The 17,267-nt window shown below is 40.0% G+C and overlaps 2 protein-coding genes across 2 annotated transcripts in view; both read right to left on the reverse strand.

The window, feature by feature from the left end:
• The window catches only part of CPA3 (carboxypeptidase A3), a gene marked incomplete at both ends in the record, with an annotated part of 30,076 nt that extends 23,179 nt beyond the window's left edge, over positions 1-6,897 (reverse strand). The window contains 5 exon segments of the mRNA XM_082655537.1: positions 3,477-3,601; positions 6,659-6,711; positions 6,714-6,733; positions 6,831-6,879; positions 6,882-6,897. Coding sequence (XP_082511663.1) covers positions 3,477-3,601; positions 6,659-6,711; positions 6,714-6,733; positions 6,831-6,879; positions 6,882-6,897 — 263 coding nt within the window.
• A 6,800-nt stretch (positions 6,898-13,697) lies between these two features.
• Positions 13,698-17,267, reverse strand: part of CPB1 (carboxypeptidase B1) — a gene marked incomplete at its 5' end in the record, with an annotated part of 39,852 nt that continues 36,282 nt past the window's right edge. The window contains 2 exons of the mRNA XM_082654617.1: positions 13,698-13,946; positions 15,670-15,754. Of these exons, the coding sequence (XP_082510743.1) occupies positions 13,759-13,946; positions 15,670-15,754 (273 nt within the window). The 3' untranslated portion in view covers positions 13,698-13,758. The remainder of the gene's footprint in view (positions 13,947-15,669; positions 15,755-17,267) is intronic.

Below are 17,267 nucleotides of genomic sequence, written 5' to 3' on the forward strand. Positions count from 1 at the left end.
TAAAAGTAGTAAAGGAACCAGCCAAAGAACATTATATGGTCCCAGCCAATCTTCATGAAACCCCTATGAAACATCATTTTAAAGATGAAGAAAATGAGATGGAGAAGTTAAATGCACTGTCAATGTTGAATACCTAATGCATGGCTTAAATGGGACTAGATTCAGACACCTTCACTCCAGAATCTACATTCTTATCTACCACACTCTTCTGCTTTCCACCATGACCAACATCTCTTTGACATTTGTATCAGGTATTAACAATACCCATTTTATTCTTGGGTAAGGAATATATAAAAATGTGGAGCAGAAGGAAAAATGAATAGGATGAAACACTAGAATGATTTATTTGATTGAAATACTTATTTGATAGAACCATGCATATACTTGGAATATGGATTTTTATCTGACTGAACATTATTAGGTAATTAGACATTAATATGAAGTGTTGATGATCAGTTTGGTATAGATCTCTTCCACATTTCTCACATAATCTTATGTGGGTCTTAATAAGATTTTACTTAATTGTATCATTTGAGTTTTACTATTATATTAGTTGTTGTTTCCTGAATTACCTTTCATTAACAACTCTTTATTTTCTAATTTTAACTTTTGATCAAAGAAGAGATAATCTAAAATGTATCTAAAATACGAATATCTAAAATGTAGAAAAATTAATAAAAACACTAGGGTTTTCAACTGCTGATTCTAAATATGGTGTCTGTCCTTTAAGGCTCAGTTCAAGGGATGTGCATTCTTTTAGATATTATTGAACCAGTCTGTTCAGGTTTGTTAGTATATACATATTATTTGATTTTTAGGCTTGGCCTTTTGTGATTTTGTAAGAATGTAAAGGGAAAGAAAGGGAGCAAATATGCTGCTTTAAAATAAAATCTGTCTTGGTAATTTAATTTTCTGAAAATTAAAAAAAAATATCACACAGATTGCTTTAAACTAAGTAGTGTTTTATATGCACTGTCTAATGAAGGGTGTCTTAGTAAATCATTGTGTCAAGCCAGCCTCTTATTGTGGTTTTATTCTGACTGGTGTCTGGGTCCAACCAGATGTTTCTGTTCTTAGAACCTTCTTCTGTTACTGACTGACACCACGTAACACATGTAATTAATATGCAGATAAAATTATCTATATAATTAGTACTTGGAGACAAGCTTTTAAATAGTTCTTGTCTGTACAGATCACTTTACATATTTATATTTCTGAGGAAGGTAACTATCTAATTATGTGGCTTTCTCACAACTGTGGCTAATTTGGACCAATTTCTAGAAATCATCTTCTAATTAGATAAAACTAGTTTTTTTTTTTTTTTTTTGGCGGTACGTGGGCCTCTCACTGCTGTGGCCTCTCCCGTTGTGGAGTACAGGCTCCGGACGCGCAGGCTCAGCGGCCATGGCTCACGGGCCTAGCTGCTCCGCGGCACGTGGGATCCTCCTGGACCGGGGCACGAACCTGTCACCCCTGCATCGGCAGGCAGACTCTCAACCACTGCGCCACCAGGGAAGCCCCGATAAAACTCGTTTTTATAGGTAGTTTAACACTTTGGTTCTTGATGTAGACAGCAAGGAAGTATTTGGCATAAGGCAAAGTGAAAACGTTTCACAGTACTCGCGAGGATCTGCATTTAGACCTCTGTTTGAGTCAGAATTGTTCCAGGCTAGGAGAGGACCAAAGAGGAGAAAGGGCTGATGTGAGTTATTTGATAAAATGGAAAGATGGCAGCCCCCTGCCTGGGTGTCTTCTGTGACAGTGATTTATTCCACTGTGGACACTCAGTGTTGAGCAACTAGCTGCTTGTCTACATTACCAGGATATTAAGGAAACATACTGCTTCATTTTTACCCTGCTGTTCAAACCAAATTATACAGTTTGCCAACTAAAATATATTTTAGCTTGGGCTAGATACTTTGTAAGAATTAGTTGATCATAGGAATCTGGGTCAGGTTTATATTAATGAAGTAAAGTGAAGATTGTAATAATTGAGGCACACATTTGAGAAGTCTGGCTGTGAAGTGATTCAAGAGACACGGTCACCAGGGAGTATATAGGGTAGAGGGGTGATTTCTTTTAGATGAAAGAAACAAGACGTCATATCAACCTCAGCAAACGCATACAGTCCATAACACACTACTAATTTCTGTGATTTGAAGGTATATTTATAAACTGTCTACTTCTAATTTTAATGGTACAATTTATAAAATCATAGAAAAACATATATCAGTATATTAATTAAAAAGGTTTAAATGCTGGTATAAATTAATTTTGAATATGTTCTCCCCATATATTAACTACTACATTTGTTTTACAGCCCTCTTGAAACAACAACAAAAACAAAGATAGTGATAAAAACAATCACACATAATAGCCTGTGACTTTAAGCCATTAAGCCACAGACAGGAATATTTTTTGTTTACTTGTCTATGTATGTGTTTCCTTCATTTCAGTAGTATTTATATTTACTAGGAATATTGAAGCAATATAATAAATACAATCAAATCCTGCTCTGTCATATGACATTATAGGATCTTTGTCTGAGCCAGAAGTAGAAGGCCTTTTGAGTTACAGCACTAAGTTAGGTAGCAGAGGCATGAAATAGCAAGTCAAAAAGAAAGAACTGGTGTTTAGCAGTTTTGAGTGGTGGGGTTCTTAATAAAGGGGAATACTGGAATGACAAGGGCTGGGGGAGTACAGGATCCCTCAGTACATCAAATTGCTAAATACTTTAAAGTATAAAAAGACATTTTGTTTTCTATGCTGTATATTGATTTGTGATATTCATCTCTGGGCTCCCTTCTTATTTGTTGCCCCAGGGCCTAGACTGCATGACCCATGGTTAGTGCTAAGTTCCAATTTCCTTTTATTTCTCTGTGGGACCACAGCGACTCATTTCTGCATCTTTGGCCATTCGAGAATTCTCTCCTCTTAGATTTGTCTTATTTTACTGCATTGTTTTTGCTTTCTCTGGGGAAGAATTTCTTGTGTAAAGAATTATTTATTTATTATGTATTTTACATTCCTACATCTCTGACTCAAGGATGAACATTGTTAGGGTCTCCTTTTATGTATCAGGAGAATTCAAATACAAGAATGTGGTGCTGGTAGTCATTAGTAGTGCTGAGCTCTGGGTTGATTACCCGGCAGGGGTGACGAGTGTGACCAAACCGTCCATGCCTGATCACGTGCACTGTGTCCTTACCAGGGGCTGAGTTTTAGAGATGGCAGATATCGTAATTGTTGTTCTTGCAGATCATAGCAAACATAAGATAGAAGTTGAGTGGCCAACTTTGAGCTCATCACTTTTATAAGCAGGCCTCCCTAGTCTGTTTGGAAGTAACTATAAATTTTATCTCATAGATAGAGCTTTCATTTTGGGGCACCCAATTTAAAAATTACACTTGCCTTTCAATTTCAAGACTCCAAGACTTTGAGTCTCTAGCACATTTGAATATTTGCCTAGGACTTACTCATAGTGCATTCTATTTTGATCGAAGGCAGCCTGAATGGACTGGAATTCCTTTTCACTAATTCGGAAATCCACTGTCATGTTAGCAGCTACATGGTGGGTGATGTCTGGATGCCAGAAGTCAAGCTGTGCAGATGAGTTCAGTGTTAGTCGCAGTTGTTTATTTGCTCACCCGACACATATTTATTAAGAAATGACTATGTGTCATACACAATGAAAGGAATTTGAGGTTCAACGTGACTGAAGTATGGACTCTTAATAAACCTATGAGATTTTTGCAAATGTATTTAAGAATTGTTGAATATTAGGGAGTGGGAAAAAAACTATTGTACTGATCACTTTTTTAGGACATAATATATAGAGTTGCAAAAAGAATGAGCAGCTTTTGGGTAATCCATTTGCTTCTACCATCTTGGGGCCAGTTGGAGTTGTTTCACAATTGATTTAGCCACAGCATCTGTCTCTAATTGGGAATATGGACTAATATATGGCATCACCCTCCCCTGCCCCTGCTCCTGAGTCAGGCCTCAGAACCACATGTCCCAGTAAACTCTGGAATTCCTGGAAGGTTTGTGTCCAATGAAAGCATAATCTCTAGCCATGTCATTTTTCTAGCAGTATGTCCTTGGGCAAATTACTAAAACTCTTTGAGTTTCAGTCCTCGCGCCTAAAAAAGGGGCTAACAGTCCTCCATTGGGAGTGTTGTGAAGATTGTGAAACAGCTGTGACATGTGGGCCATGCAGGCATTTAGCAAGTCCTGATTCCCTTCTCTTTATCTTCCTCTAGCTGAGACTTTCAGAAATTTGGTGAATGGGACTATAAAGATAGCATTCAGATTAAAGTAATTTAAGAAGATTCCAATTCGTGTTCTTCAAAATCGTACTCAGTTGTGAAACCCAACAAAGTATAATTTCCCAACCTTGGAAGTGTAGAGAAAGTGCTCACTTTCTACCCATCATGCTAAGCTTGCAGGCGTGTCTAAATCTACCTGGCTGTTTTGTGACTGACTTCCTCTCTACCTCTAGGTCAGTCAGTTATGTGCCAATAGGGGGCTGCAGTGAACCAACCAATATTTATTGGCTTATTTGGATCAGGAAGCTACAGCCTGAATTAGACACATGAGAGATGTAACGTGTGATGTAATGGTAGGGCCATCTAATCACAATAGCAATCTCTCTGTTCCAACAGGGTAATGTAGTACAAGAGTTAGGGCTCAGTGAACCATCATGAGCATTTACTAAGCACCAGGCCCAGAGCTGGGTGCCAGGGTTGTAGAGGTTAATACAAGAGAAGCAAGAAGTTCAGTGTGGGAGACAGAGCCGTGTATGCACTTCCAACATGCTGACCAATGCCAGAGGCAAGCACAAGTGTTCTAGGAGCACGACAGGCAACCCAAACTGGGTCATGAGAGTTGATGAACAGAGAAGGACTTCCTCCAGGAGGTACTGCCTGAGCTGGGTCTTGAAGAATAAATAGCAGTGAGCCAAGTAAAGAGGGAAGTGCATTCCTCCTGAGAAAAGGTGTGTAGGGCCAAAGTGGGCGAGTTTTTGGTGTTTATGGTGCTTGAAGGGTGAGAAAGAGGGTGGAGTGCAGAGGTTGGAGATTATGAAGTGCTTGGAACAGCACCCTGATCCCAACAGAAGATGCTTCTATGGTGCTTAGTATGGCCAGGCCCACTTCCGAGCATTACCCAAATATTAGCTCATTTAGTCTTTACAACAACGTTAGAAAGTAGGTGTGACTGTTATCCCCACTTTACAGAGGAGGCATTTGAGTCCCAGAGAGGTTAAGTAACTTGTATAAGGACACAGAGCTAGGGTAGAGCTGGGGTTTGAACCTCTGAAGACCATGCTCTTTCCAGACGAGGCTGCCTCTCACTAAAAAGCTTCAAGTGGAGGAATGCAGTTGTCCGGCTTTAGAGAGAGCAACTTGCCGTGCGGACTTGGCTTTGTGGGAGGCAGGGCCCTGAACACGAGACAAATTGTAATTGTCTATTGAAATTGTCCCTGTAAAAGGTAGGGCAGACGTGAATTTGGCAGGGACAGAGGAAGGAAGAGGAGAGTATGGATTTGAAAACCATTTGGGAATGAGTACAGGCAGAACTTTTGATTGATTTGATGTGGAGATAAGGGGGTATCTGACTAGATCTCAGATTCCATTCTGGCTTTAAATTTGATATGTCAACTTGGTCATTTAATTTACTGTCTTTGAACTTAAGTTATTGTTTTCAACAAGTTACATTTTGACACTGACATTGAAAGTCTGATGGAGAATTTGAAACGATGTATGTAAGGTGGCTGGCACAGTGTGTCTTGTGCATAGGAGCAGCTGAATAACTGAGAAAATGATAACTTTAGCCTACTGGATTTTAAAAGACTGACCTAACTTTAAGAGTTTTCTTTCACCATGGACCTGCTCTTGGAAAGGGTCACATCTTGATATTATCAACCAGTGCATTGCTGTTATCAGGTAACCAGTACCTTGATGTTATCATAATTTTGACAGACATTAGGCCAGTGGTACAGATCAGTGTGGGAGTGAGGAGAATGGAGCAGGCAAGGCGCTATCAGCAGGGAGGGAGAAGAGGCCGTGATAAAGGTGTCAGGAACATCTCCCTATTTCACACTTTCACCTAGAAAAAGCTGTTGTTTGCAAAGCTTTTGGGTGGGAAAACAGAAGTGGTAATTTGGGGAAAAATAAATAAAAACAAAGGGAAGTACTGGCAACTGGCTCAATTATCCAAGTAGCTCCTGTCCCTTCCCCCATCTTTTTTTTTTTAATTAATTAATTAATTTATTTATTTATGGCTGTGTTGGGTCTTCGTTTCTGTGCGCGGGCTTTTTCTAGTTGTAGCGAGCGGGGGCCACTCTTCATCGCGGTGCGTGGGCCTCTCATTGTCGCGGCCTCTCTTGTCGCGGACCACAGGCTCCAGACACGCAGGCTCAGTAGTTGTGGCTCACGGGCCCAGTTGCTCCGCGACATGTGGGATCCTCCCAGACCAGGGCTCGAACCCGTTTCCCCTGCATTGGCAGGCAGACTCTCAACCACTGCGCCACCAGGGAAGCCCCCCTTCCCCCATCTTTGTCTTTGGTAGCTCCGTGGGCATTGAAAATAAAAGACAAAAGAAGCAGGTTTTAGGGAACAGAAAGAAAAGATTTAAAAAACCCCTCTATTTGCTTTACCTGGTTGGTTTTGGCCAAGTCCTTTATGATGTTTGCTTGTTTTTCATCCTGGGCTTCACATGTAACACCTTCTCCCTTTAAGAATACAAAAGATGAAACATGTAAACTGTGAAGAGACGTTTCATAATCCTCTTCCCACATGGAGTCTGGAACACAGGGTGGCAAGATTCACCTGTCAAAGCGGACAGGAGCAATTGCAAGGGTGATAGCGGTCAAACCAGAGGCAGGATGAACCTCATGGTTCTTCTTTGTCTGTCCCAAGCCCCTCTGCCAGTTTTATGCCTCAGCTCTTATCTGGAGGAACAGCTCATTTCCTCTTAGGGTTCTGGTGGACAAAATGCCCCCCCCCACCATATTTTCTAGTTGGGGAGGGGAGTAGGGTGGCAACACTAATACTAAATGCCCATTTGGTGACAGGTGAATTCCATGCTACTCATATACCTTTTACAGTTGGGAATACCCATTTTACAGATGAGATGAGAGGCAAATTCCTTGTTTAGCAAATAACTTGCCCAAGGAAGCAGAGCTAGTATGATGAGATTTGAACCCAGTTCTTTGTTCTAAAATACTACTCTACCATATGCTTGAATTGAAGGATGGAAGGAATCAGTTTAAATTTGCACTTGGAACCCGAGATGAATTTGGGTATCTGGCCACAGAACCCTGATGGGTGGTCCTTAATAGCAAAACTTTTTTTTTTAACATCTTTATTGGAGTATAATTGCTTTACAATGGTGTGTTAGTTTCTGCTTTATAACAAAGTGAATCAGCTATATGTATACATATATCCCCATATCTCTTCCCTCTTGTGTCTCCCTCCCACCCCCTCCCTCTCCCACCCCTCTAAAACAGATGTTTTTGAAGCTACGTTGTAAATTGTTAAAATAAGAACTTTTGATTACAAATTATTTTGAATATACTAAAAGTACTGTAAGTAATCTGGAAAACATTGATATGTTCACTGTCTAGATTTTATACTTTTGCCATCGTTTCTCGGTACCTCTCTTGGTAAAGAAGTAAACATTACAGAAATGGCTAAATTACTCACTCCCCACTCCTTTCCCTTTTCCCTCCCTCTGTCCTCAGGGGGAACCCCTATTCGTAAAGCAACTTGCGGACATTTAGAGGGCAAGATAATATGGTTGCTCAAATGTTTGTTCATGGGCTGCTCTCTTCAGGATCTAGATGCTGTAGGTGCTCAATAAATGCTTTTTGAAAGTTGAATTACTGAAAGTCATTTATAAACCATTTTAAACAGTGTCTTGGGGGGAGGTCTTTAATCTTGAACAAAACTCGGTTAATTATGGATTATTTGGGAGAAGGCAACACTTTTACCCAGAATTATAGGTAACCTAATATACTGAGTGAATTTAATCAGATAACGTATTAGAATTTCCTTTAAAACTACCTCTTCATGTATAGATGGTCATACATGAAACTTCTCAGAGTCATGGTTGTATATTTTTATTATCAAAATAATGCTTTTGGGGAGATGCCCCTGTTATATGTATAGCAGCGATAGCTTCATTCCTCTCCACCTGATAGATGTGCAATGTGACGGGTCCCCCAAGAGGGTTCCCTTGCTGCAACCCTGCAGGTAAGGAAGTGGAGGGGTTTACAAATTCCTTCATGTTCTTGACATTGGACAAGCTTATCAGCACTAGAAAATCCCAAGGCAAATTCTCGCTCTGTTGATTATAAGGGGGCGCTTGGCCAGGAGTACAGAGGAAAAGGAAGAACTTGACTTTGGAGTTAGACAAATGTAACCTCAGGGTGGCTCCCAGACACTAGCTACTTTACCTTGAGCAGGCTGCCTAGTCATTCCAGGCCTTGGTTTCCTCATCTGTAAAATAGGGATGCGCATGGGACTCTTAACAAGTGGCTGTGAGGGCTAAATGAGATGCATATGTAAGGAACTTGGTGGATGGTAGGTACAAAAAACATGCCTGTGTCCTCTAAGCAGTTAATACAATTGTCAAGTTCTGTAAACACACTTGCTGGCCACTGTCAGGCTGCAGAACTGATGAGTATCAGCATGTATCATGTGGTAGGTTAAAGTGGTAGCTGTGTCCTGTAAGGCCAAAGTCTCTCTCTGTATTTGTTTTAATGTGGACTGCTTAAAGAAAAAACAATTTTGTGTTATAGTTTTGCTTTTTGGAATTTTGTTTGGATTCTAAAAGTAATAAATGCCCATTGAAAATAATTTAGCAAAATATGGAAAAGTTGAAGGAAGAAAACAGAAGTCACTCTTAATTCTAGCATTCTGATACACTTTCTATGTTAAAGCCTTTTTCTGTGTGACTGCTTTTAAAACTGTATAGAGAAGGCTTGTGTGTCTGTTTTTCAGGTCAGCTAGGAAGGACACTTTTATTTGGGTAACTAAGTAAATGTTTGAAGGATCCTGGTATTTCTCAAGATAAGACTTTGATGATAAATCTTTGACTTCTTAATATCTGTTGCATATTGACAGTTCCTTGTTTCTGGAATAGGACATAGACATATGATGCTTTAAGACCTCCCACCCCTCCCCAATCTATTTAGCCTCTGAAAAACAGTACAATAGATGGATTTCAAGAATATTTTGGAGCTCTTTCTCAGAACAAGTATGGTTTCTTAGCAGGCATAGTTCAGTACAACCTTGTATTACTGAATCAAGATTTATGAAAGGTCTTGGCATATGTATGGAGTAGGATGAATAGTTGTTAGACACCATATCATTTTAGGATGGACTATGTAAGATGGTGTGATGTTTCATAGGTTAATTTAATCTCTTTAAAAATATTTAAAGTTGAATGCTTCACACGACAGTAATTTTCCATCTTTCTGGATGTTCGCACTCCTAGGATTTTTGTATGTCTAGACACAGTTAAAAATACCACTGTACTTTTTAAACTATGCTTTTCTGCATATTTTTCAAACATTATCACTATGAAAGAAATATCCTAGAAAATGGAAGTGAAAGTTCTCTTGTGATTTACTACAATCTTTCAAATAATTCTCTATCTTCAAATCAAATATAGTAAACTTCTGGAATACCTTTAGATATCTCATAAAGGATATGTTGAAAGAAAAATGTGTTGCCTTTAGTTACGGATATTGGATTTTTTAACATTGAAATGAAACTGCCCTGGAAAATGCTGCAGAGAAACTTGTCTTTTATTAGTTGCAGAAAAGGTGGCATTTCTGGACAGAGACGTGGGTGAGTGATTCAGGCAGTGTCAGACCTGGCTAGAGGGGGAGTGACTACCTGCTCAAATGAGATGACCTAAAAGGCTCATCAAGACCCCATTTGGCCCCCAAATCATTAACTATCATGGTTCCTCCGTCTTCCTTCTACTCCTGAAATTCTCTCTTTGACCAATGCATATAGGTTATCTGGCAAAGCAGGTGAACACATGAGGTGTGACTCTAGATATGTAGACCTCCCATATTCCAAACTGGAAAACCAGTCTTGCTATTTTGTAGCAACACTGTTTGAGGTAGGAAAGATCCAGGGGGCCGAGCCCCTGCTGTTTGTTAATTGCTGCTTTGGGGAGGTGAGAGTTAGGGACTGAAGGAGCCTAGAGCCAGTCCGAGGTCCTTCTCATGGTGGGAATTAGCCGAAGAAAGGGAGAAGAGAGGTGCCCTCACAGCCAGGGGCTCCTGTGTGGGCAAGGCTTGGCAATGTCTGGCCTGGCAAGGCAGCAGAGTCTCTGGTCAGCCGGGCAGGAAGGCATAAAGTACTATATTGCAGTAGGAAGGCCTAAAGCAGAAACTTCTTTTCTCTTTTTTCTTGGTGAAGCTCAGGCAAGTGGCACTGCTAGCCTGCTAGCTGTTAACTTTCAGTTGGCAAGAGATACAGCCAAAATGTCTCCAGTGCAGGAAATCTCAGGTACATGGATTTTACTTGCTTTCCTATTTCTAATTCTTCTTAAAAATTCCTTGAAATTTTAGAAAAGCCCATGTATATTCCTAATTTCTGTTTTAAAGCACTGAACTTTGGGCCACAGCATCCCTTAGTTAGAAGTCGATGGCACCTGCTAGAGGTAGGGTAAGGGAGTGTCCTGTGGAACCCAGCAACAGAATGGGAGAGAGAAACAATAATTTCGCTAAATTACATCTATTTTTAAAATTAGCATCAATACTGCTTAAGAATTTATGGGAATTTCTTTTTTGGCACTCAAGGGTCTCTTTTTTTCTGTGCCTATTTAAATGATATATTACTAAATTATTTTGAAGACGGTTGCCTGACAAATTGTAGCAGCTGCACTGCTACCATCTAGTGGACAATTAATGCAATTAATCATTCTTTGGCTTGACAGCTTCCAAACAAATCATTGTGACGTTAATGGATTCTGTTTTTGAATGGAACACTGTTATAGATAATTCAACATATTATGCTAGATATGGAATCTTCTCTTCCTTGAATCTACATGGAAAACAATGAGGTAATGTTTTGTTTTATGATTTTAAAGTAAGCAATGCCCTCAAATTATAATCTAAATACATATTATTATATTTTAAAATTTGAACTTTGCACAGTACTCTCCAACATTACTAGCACGTTCAGTTTTAATTCTGGAAAACTTCAAGTCATGTTTGACATACAAGTCCCTGGTACCTTCTTATTTCACTTCCAGTCTGCATTCCACACCGTAGCCTGGCTGGTGTTTAAAAAAACAAAAAACAAACTCTTATCATGTCATTTACAATTTTACATCTCCATTGGCTTCTCATTGCTCTTTTTTTATTGAATGAAAGATTCTTTAAATTCTATAGTACTTTACAGTTTTCAGAAGTTTCACACACTTGATTTCATATAATCACATAATAACCCCTTTTTCCCCCATCCCTATATTGCCCCTTCCACATTCCCTCTCCCCACTGGTAACCACTAGTTTGTTCTCTATATCTGTGAATCAGCCTGCTTTTTTTTTTTATTCACTAGTTTGTTGTATTTTTTAGATTCCATATATAATGATATTGTACAGTATTTGTCTTTCTCTGTCTGACTTATTTCACTCAGCATAATGCCCTCTAAGTCCATCCATGTTGCTGCAAATGGCAAAATTTCATTCTTTTTTATGAATGAGTAGTATTCCATTGTATCTATGTACCACATCTTCTTCATCCATTCATCTGTTGATGGACACATGTTGCTTCCATATATTGGCAATTGTAAATAATGCTGCTGTGAACATTGGGGTGCATGTATCATTTCAAATTAGTGTTTAGGGCTTCCCTGGTGGCGCAGTGGTTGAGAATCCTCCTGCCGATGCAGGGGACACGGGTTCATGCCCCGGTCTGGGAAGATCTCACATGCTGCGGAGTGGCTGGGCCCGTGAGCCATGGCCGCTGAGCCTGCGTGTCCAGAGCCCGTGCTCCACAACGGGAGAGGCCACAACAGTGAGAGGCCCGCGTACCACAAAAAAAAAAAAAAAAAAAATTAGTGTTTATATTTTTTTGGATGTATACCTAGGAGTGGAATTGCTGGGTCATATGGTAGTTCCACTTTTAGTTTTTTGAGAAACTTCCATACTGTTTTCCACAGTGGCTGCACCAATTTACATTCCCACCAACAGTGTAGGAGGGTTCCCTTTTCTCCACACCCTCACCAACACTTGTTATTTGTGTTCTTTTTGATGATAGCCATTCTGACAGGTGTGAGGTGATATCTCGTTGTTATTTTGATTTGCATTTCCCTGATGATTAGTGATGTAGAGCATCTTTTCATGTGCCTGTTGGCCATCTGCATTTTCCCTTTGGGGAAATGTTGTTTATTTTTTTGATGTTGAGTTGTATGAGCTGTTTATATAAGTCAGGTATTAACCCCTCATCGGTCAAATCATTTGCAAATATCTTCTCCCATTCAGTAGGTTGCCTTTTGTTTTGTCAATGGTTTTCTTTTCTGTGCAAAAGCTTTTAAATTTAATTAGGTCCCATTTGTTTATTTTTGCTTTGGTTTCCTTTACTTATTAATCTGTGACAAAAGAGGCAAGAATATACAATGGAGAAAAGACAGTCTCTTCAGTAAGTGGTGCTGGGAAAACTGGACAGCCACTTGTAAAAGAATGAAATTAGAACATTCTCTAAAACCATACACAAAAATAAACTCGAAATGGCTTAAAGACCTAAAGGTAAGACCGGATACTATAAAACTCCTAGAGGAAACCATAGGCAGGACGCTCTGTGGCACAAATCGCAGCAATATTTTTTTGGATCCGTCTCCTAAGGCTTCTCATTGTTCTTAGATCAGTTGTTCCAGATCCTTAACATGACCTCTAACCCTGCCTGATATGATCCCCAACTCCCTCCTCGGCCCTTTCACATGCCCGTGTTCCCTCAGTTCTTTGAGTTCCACCCTCTCTTGCTTTCTTCTTACAGCTTCTGCATAGTTGCAGGGCCTGGAAGGGGTGCTCCCTTCTTCGAACTAACTGGGAATCATTCTTCAGGCTTTAGCACTTCCTGAGAAGAGCTTCCTCCTCTACGTCAGATAGGTAATATAAATTAAATCACTAATTATTACATAATTAGTTAAATTATTTGTTTCATGTCCATCTTCTCAAGTGGCTTATACAACCATTGAGGGCAGAAATGTTTTCTTTCTTTTTCATTGCTCTGTCCTCAATTGCTTAGCAAAGTGCTTGGCATGTGGTACACAGCTCAGAAAATAACTTGAGTGAGCCGAGATGAAAGCTAAACCATGATTGGATCGTTTCACCTATACCACATTTTACAGTCCTGGATTTCCCCTTACATGTCTTCTTCCTCATCAGCACCTCACTATAACCTGTGCATGTCTGCAGTCTGCCAGGGTTGGCAACACTCCAAGGACTTTAACTCCCGTATGGCTGACCTACATCATTGGTTGTACATGGCTTGCCTTAGTCATTCGTTCACATCTTTTTCCCCCCAAAGAAGTAGACAGTCTGTCAGGTTTTTCAATTGTAATGGTTCATTTTTATTATGATCAATATTAAAGACCCAGGTAGTTTAATAGACCCAGAATCTTAAAAGAAAGAGGAGGATCTGGAGAACATCTAGGCAAACAAAAGTCAGAATTCAGGATAGAAAAGAAACAAAGAGTGCGCATTTAAAGATAAGGCTGTTAGTGCTCTGGGCTAGTACAGATGTTCCAGGACATAGCCGGTAATGTATTTGATCGCCAGCATTGTCTCCTCACAGGTTGGCCGGATCTGGGATTCAGGGAGGGCAAAGCCATATCTGCCTTTATCCCGGAGTTCAAAGGTGAAGGAATATTTGATTCCTTGGTCATAAGCCCAGTCATCAGAGCCCCCAGCAGCAGGATCTGAAATGAGCAAACAGGAGAAAGAAAAATTTTAAATCTAGGAAGGAGATTTTAAAAAACCCACCAGCTTTCTTTTATAATTACAAATGTTTTACTGCACAAAACAGTATAGGTAGGCGAATTTTCTAGTAAACTGGATCACAAAAGCTATGGGGGCTGTTTTAAAAATTTGTCCAGTCTTACCTCTAAGTCTGCTTAGTGGGAGTGATGTGTTTAATACCCCAGGAAGTATGTAATTTGTAATATATAAACTTCTCAGAGTGCTTGTATGCTGAGGTAAACTGTGCTATGTAGTGTGTAATCTGTTTACAAAATATATACAGTTTCTGGGAAAAGGATGTGTATCTCCTAGAAAAATAAGGAAAACTGCATGATGACTGGTAAGAGGAGAGGACTCCAAACCCTGCTGAAACTGTGCTGAGCGATGAAACTGGAGCAGTTGAGGGCAGGGCTGTGCCTTCATTTTTGTTTCTTCAGGGTCTAGCATATGGCCTGGCACAGATTAGGCATTCCTTCAGTTATTCATTTGGTGACAGTTATGATGTCATTCATTTATTCAATCACTCATTTGTTCATTCGTTCATTCAGTCAACAATTGTACAGCTCTCACTTAGTAGTAGGCCATGTGCTCGATCAGCTCTGGAGATGCTAGGACAAAGGAAAGACATGGCCCCTGCCCTCCAGGGACTTACACTGTAATGGAAAGAGAAACCTCATTGAACTTGCCTGAAGAAAACCTACAAGAAGTTCACCATATGTGAATAGGTGCAATGTCACTGTGGGTTATTTCTGATAGAACCCCCTTAAGAAAATAGTATACCCCATCTGATACAGAGAAGTTTAATAAAGGACAAGAATACAGGAAACTGTATTCTACATGAAGCTTTTAGAAAGCCCTCAGGATTGGAGCCTCTCCAACTGCATTGAAGCCCCCTTGATGATGGGACTGGCCTTTTTTCCTTGTATTTCTGGTCCTTTAAGACCTGGGGCAGAAAGAAATCATGCAAAGGCAAATATATGTAGAAATTGAAAATGGGGCCTGCAGAATGCGCCTTCCCAGCAGATCCGAACTGCAGCCCCAAGGCTCTGGGGTCTAGCCGCTATCTAACGCTTTTGCCACTTGCTTGCATCCCTTGCAAATAGCTTGAGCCTGAAGTAGCCTTTCGAAACTGCCATCTGTTTAGCCAGGAAAACCTTCCCTCTACTGCTTTCCTCCAGCAATTGTCCTTCCAGATAAAGCTTCTGTGTCATCATCCTGGGAACTTATTCCTGATACTGTGGAGTGGGGTGGTTAGTCTTTGGGCGTGCTCTTTTCTTAGACATCCTTCTGTCGCAGCACTTAGCTCCTGTATGACAATTAATGTTTACTCTTCCCGCTTCCCTGCTGTGGGTTCTTTGAAGATTGCTCCAGCCCTCCTCCTTCCTTCCCCCTTCCCTCTTGCCTTCTCTCCATCCTTCTTTCCTTTCTCTCCTAGCATCTGTTGAGGGCCTGGCAAGTGGTAGACGCTCAATAGATCTTTACGGAGAGCAAATGTTTCCGTGGGCTGAAAGGGATATTTCTCCCCCTTTTTTCTGAACAGGAAACTGATTACATATTTTTTTAAAAAATTCACTGTCAGGCAAAAGTCACATGCTTTAAATGATAGAAAGGAAAGACGCTGGGAACCATTTGTTGCCTCTGAAGCACGTGGGTTCTTTGCACAGTTCTGACGCCAAGACTTACAGATTGTTGAAGCTCCTGGGCCATATTTGTACTTGGTCCTGTACAGTGTGGCAAGTTCTTCCATGGCACGTTTAGCCATGCTATTCTGCAAAAGAGCCAGCAGTAAGTGAGTGAAGAAATAAAAGCACACACCGACAAAAAACCAAACATGTGTACATTATTTTTAAGACGTTGAAGACATGTAAGTCACAGTTCGGGTTAGTGTTTTAAACTTATTCAGTGCGCATCCCCATTTTCCAGCGAACTTTGTCATATGATCCAAGTGATTCTTGTGGAAGAATGTCTTCCCTAATGCCCTCCTCAAGCACTCACTCTGAGCTTCTCTTTGTCACACACAGAGTTGTGTCATATTGTGTCAATACCATTAGCTGCCCTCTGAGTTCTCAGTGACTTTTTCTGTCCTTTATCTCTGTGTCCCCAGGGCCTAGCCCAGGGTTCGTTACTTAGTGGTTACTCAGTAAATGTTTGTTGAAGCTCTGAGATGGTTAGCACTCTTCTTACCCTATTATTTGAGAATTAGGTCCTTACATTTATTTTAAATGATCGTTGCAGTAAAATCTGGGTCCTAGCTGTAAACTCTGTTGTATTCAGAGTTTATTCTTTTACTTTGTTTTCTTTTTTATTTACATAGAATTTAGTTGCTCTGTTTTTTTCCTGGAATTCTTATTTAGGCTTGTTAAACATTTTTTTTTAAACCTTAGTTCAGGCTGGAGAAATGAGGCTATAGTGATTTGTAACTGTCCCAGATACCACATTTATTGACATAGTAAAATGTCACTGTGTATGAAGAATTAGGTTATATCTAAGGATTAGTCTGGCAAATCTATCTTGTCTCTGGAGCTTGTGAGAGAAAAGCAGGAGGCAAGGAGGTCTTTGTGGTTGTGCAAAGAGATTGTCTACCTATTAGAGGCAAACAAAAATCAAAAACGTACAAAATAATTCCAAACAAAACAATGCAAAAACCACCTGGAAATAGGGCAGGTTATAAAGTGAAGATTAAGTCATGGCAGGATTATGTGAGTTGGGGTAGGAGTGTTAAAAACCACTCAAAAGAATGATTGGATAGTCGGTGCAACCTTCAGTGATAGTGTAAAAATGTTTAAGAATGGACAGTTCCAAGGAAGAGTGGTAGTTCCAGCATGGAAGATTTTTTAGACCGAAAAATGAGAGAACATTTATTTTATTTCAAAAGGCAGAACATTTGAATTCCAGAATTAAAAAAAGTAGCAAGTATTAACTTATGTTTTTTTTTTTTTTTTTTTTATTAGAAGCAGCATCACCTTCTCATCAGACCCACTGCCCTCCCGCCCCTACACCCAGCCCCTCAGGGAGAAGGGCTGTGCACTCAGCTCCTCCCTGCTCAGTAAACTCTCCAGTGTCCACTGACAAATTGTCTATTTAACTGAATCACTTTGAAAGCAAGCTTTACTTTTCTGTCTGGAGAACACAGATTTGTGAATCTGATTGTTACTACAGGAGAATTAGCCATAACTCATTCTGGCTATGAAACTAGCTATATTTCTTACTTTGGCATCATAATTGTCTTGTACATATGCCTGGAAAACTGTTGAAGTTGGTGATGACATCAGAATATTTCT

The sequence above is a fragment of the Grampus griseus genome (assembly GCF_964374135.1).
Source record: "Grampus griseus genome assembly, chromosome: 5".
NCBI classification, from domain to species: Eukaryota; Metazoa; Chordata; class Mammalia; order Artiodactyla; family Delphinidae; genus Grampus; species Grampus griseus.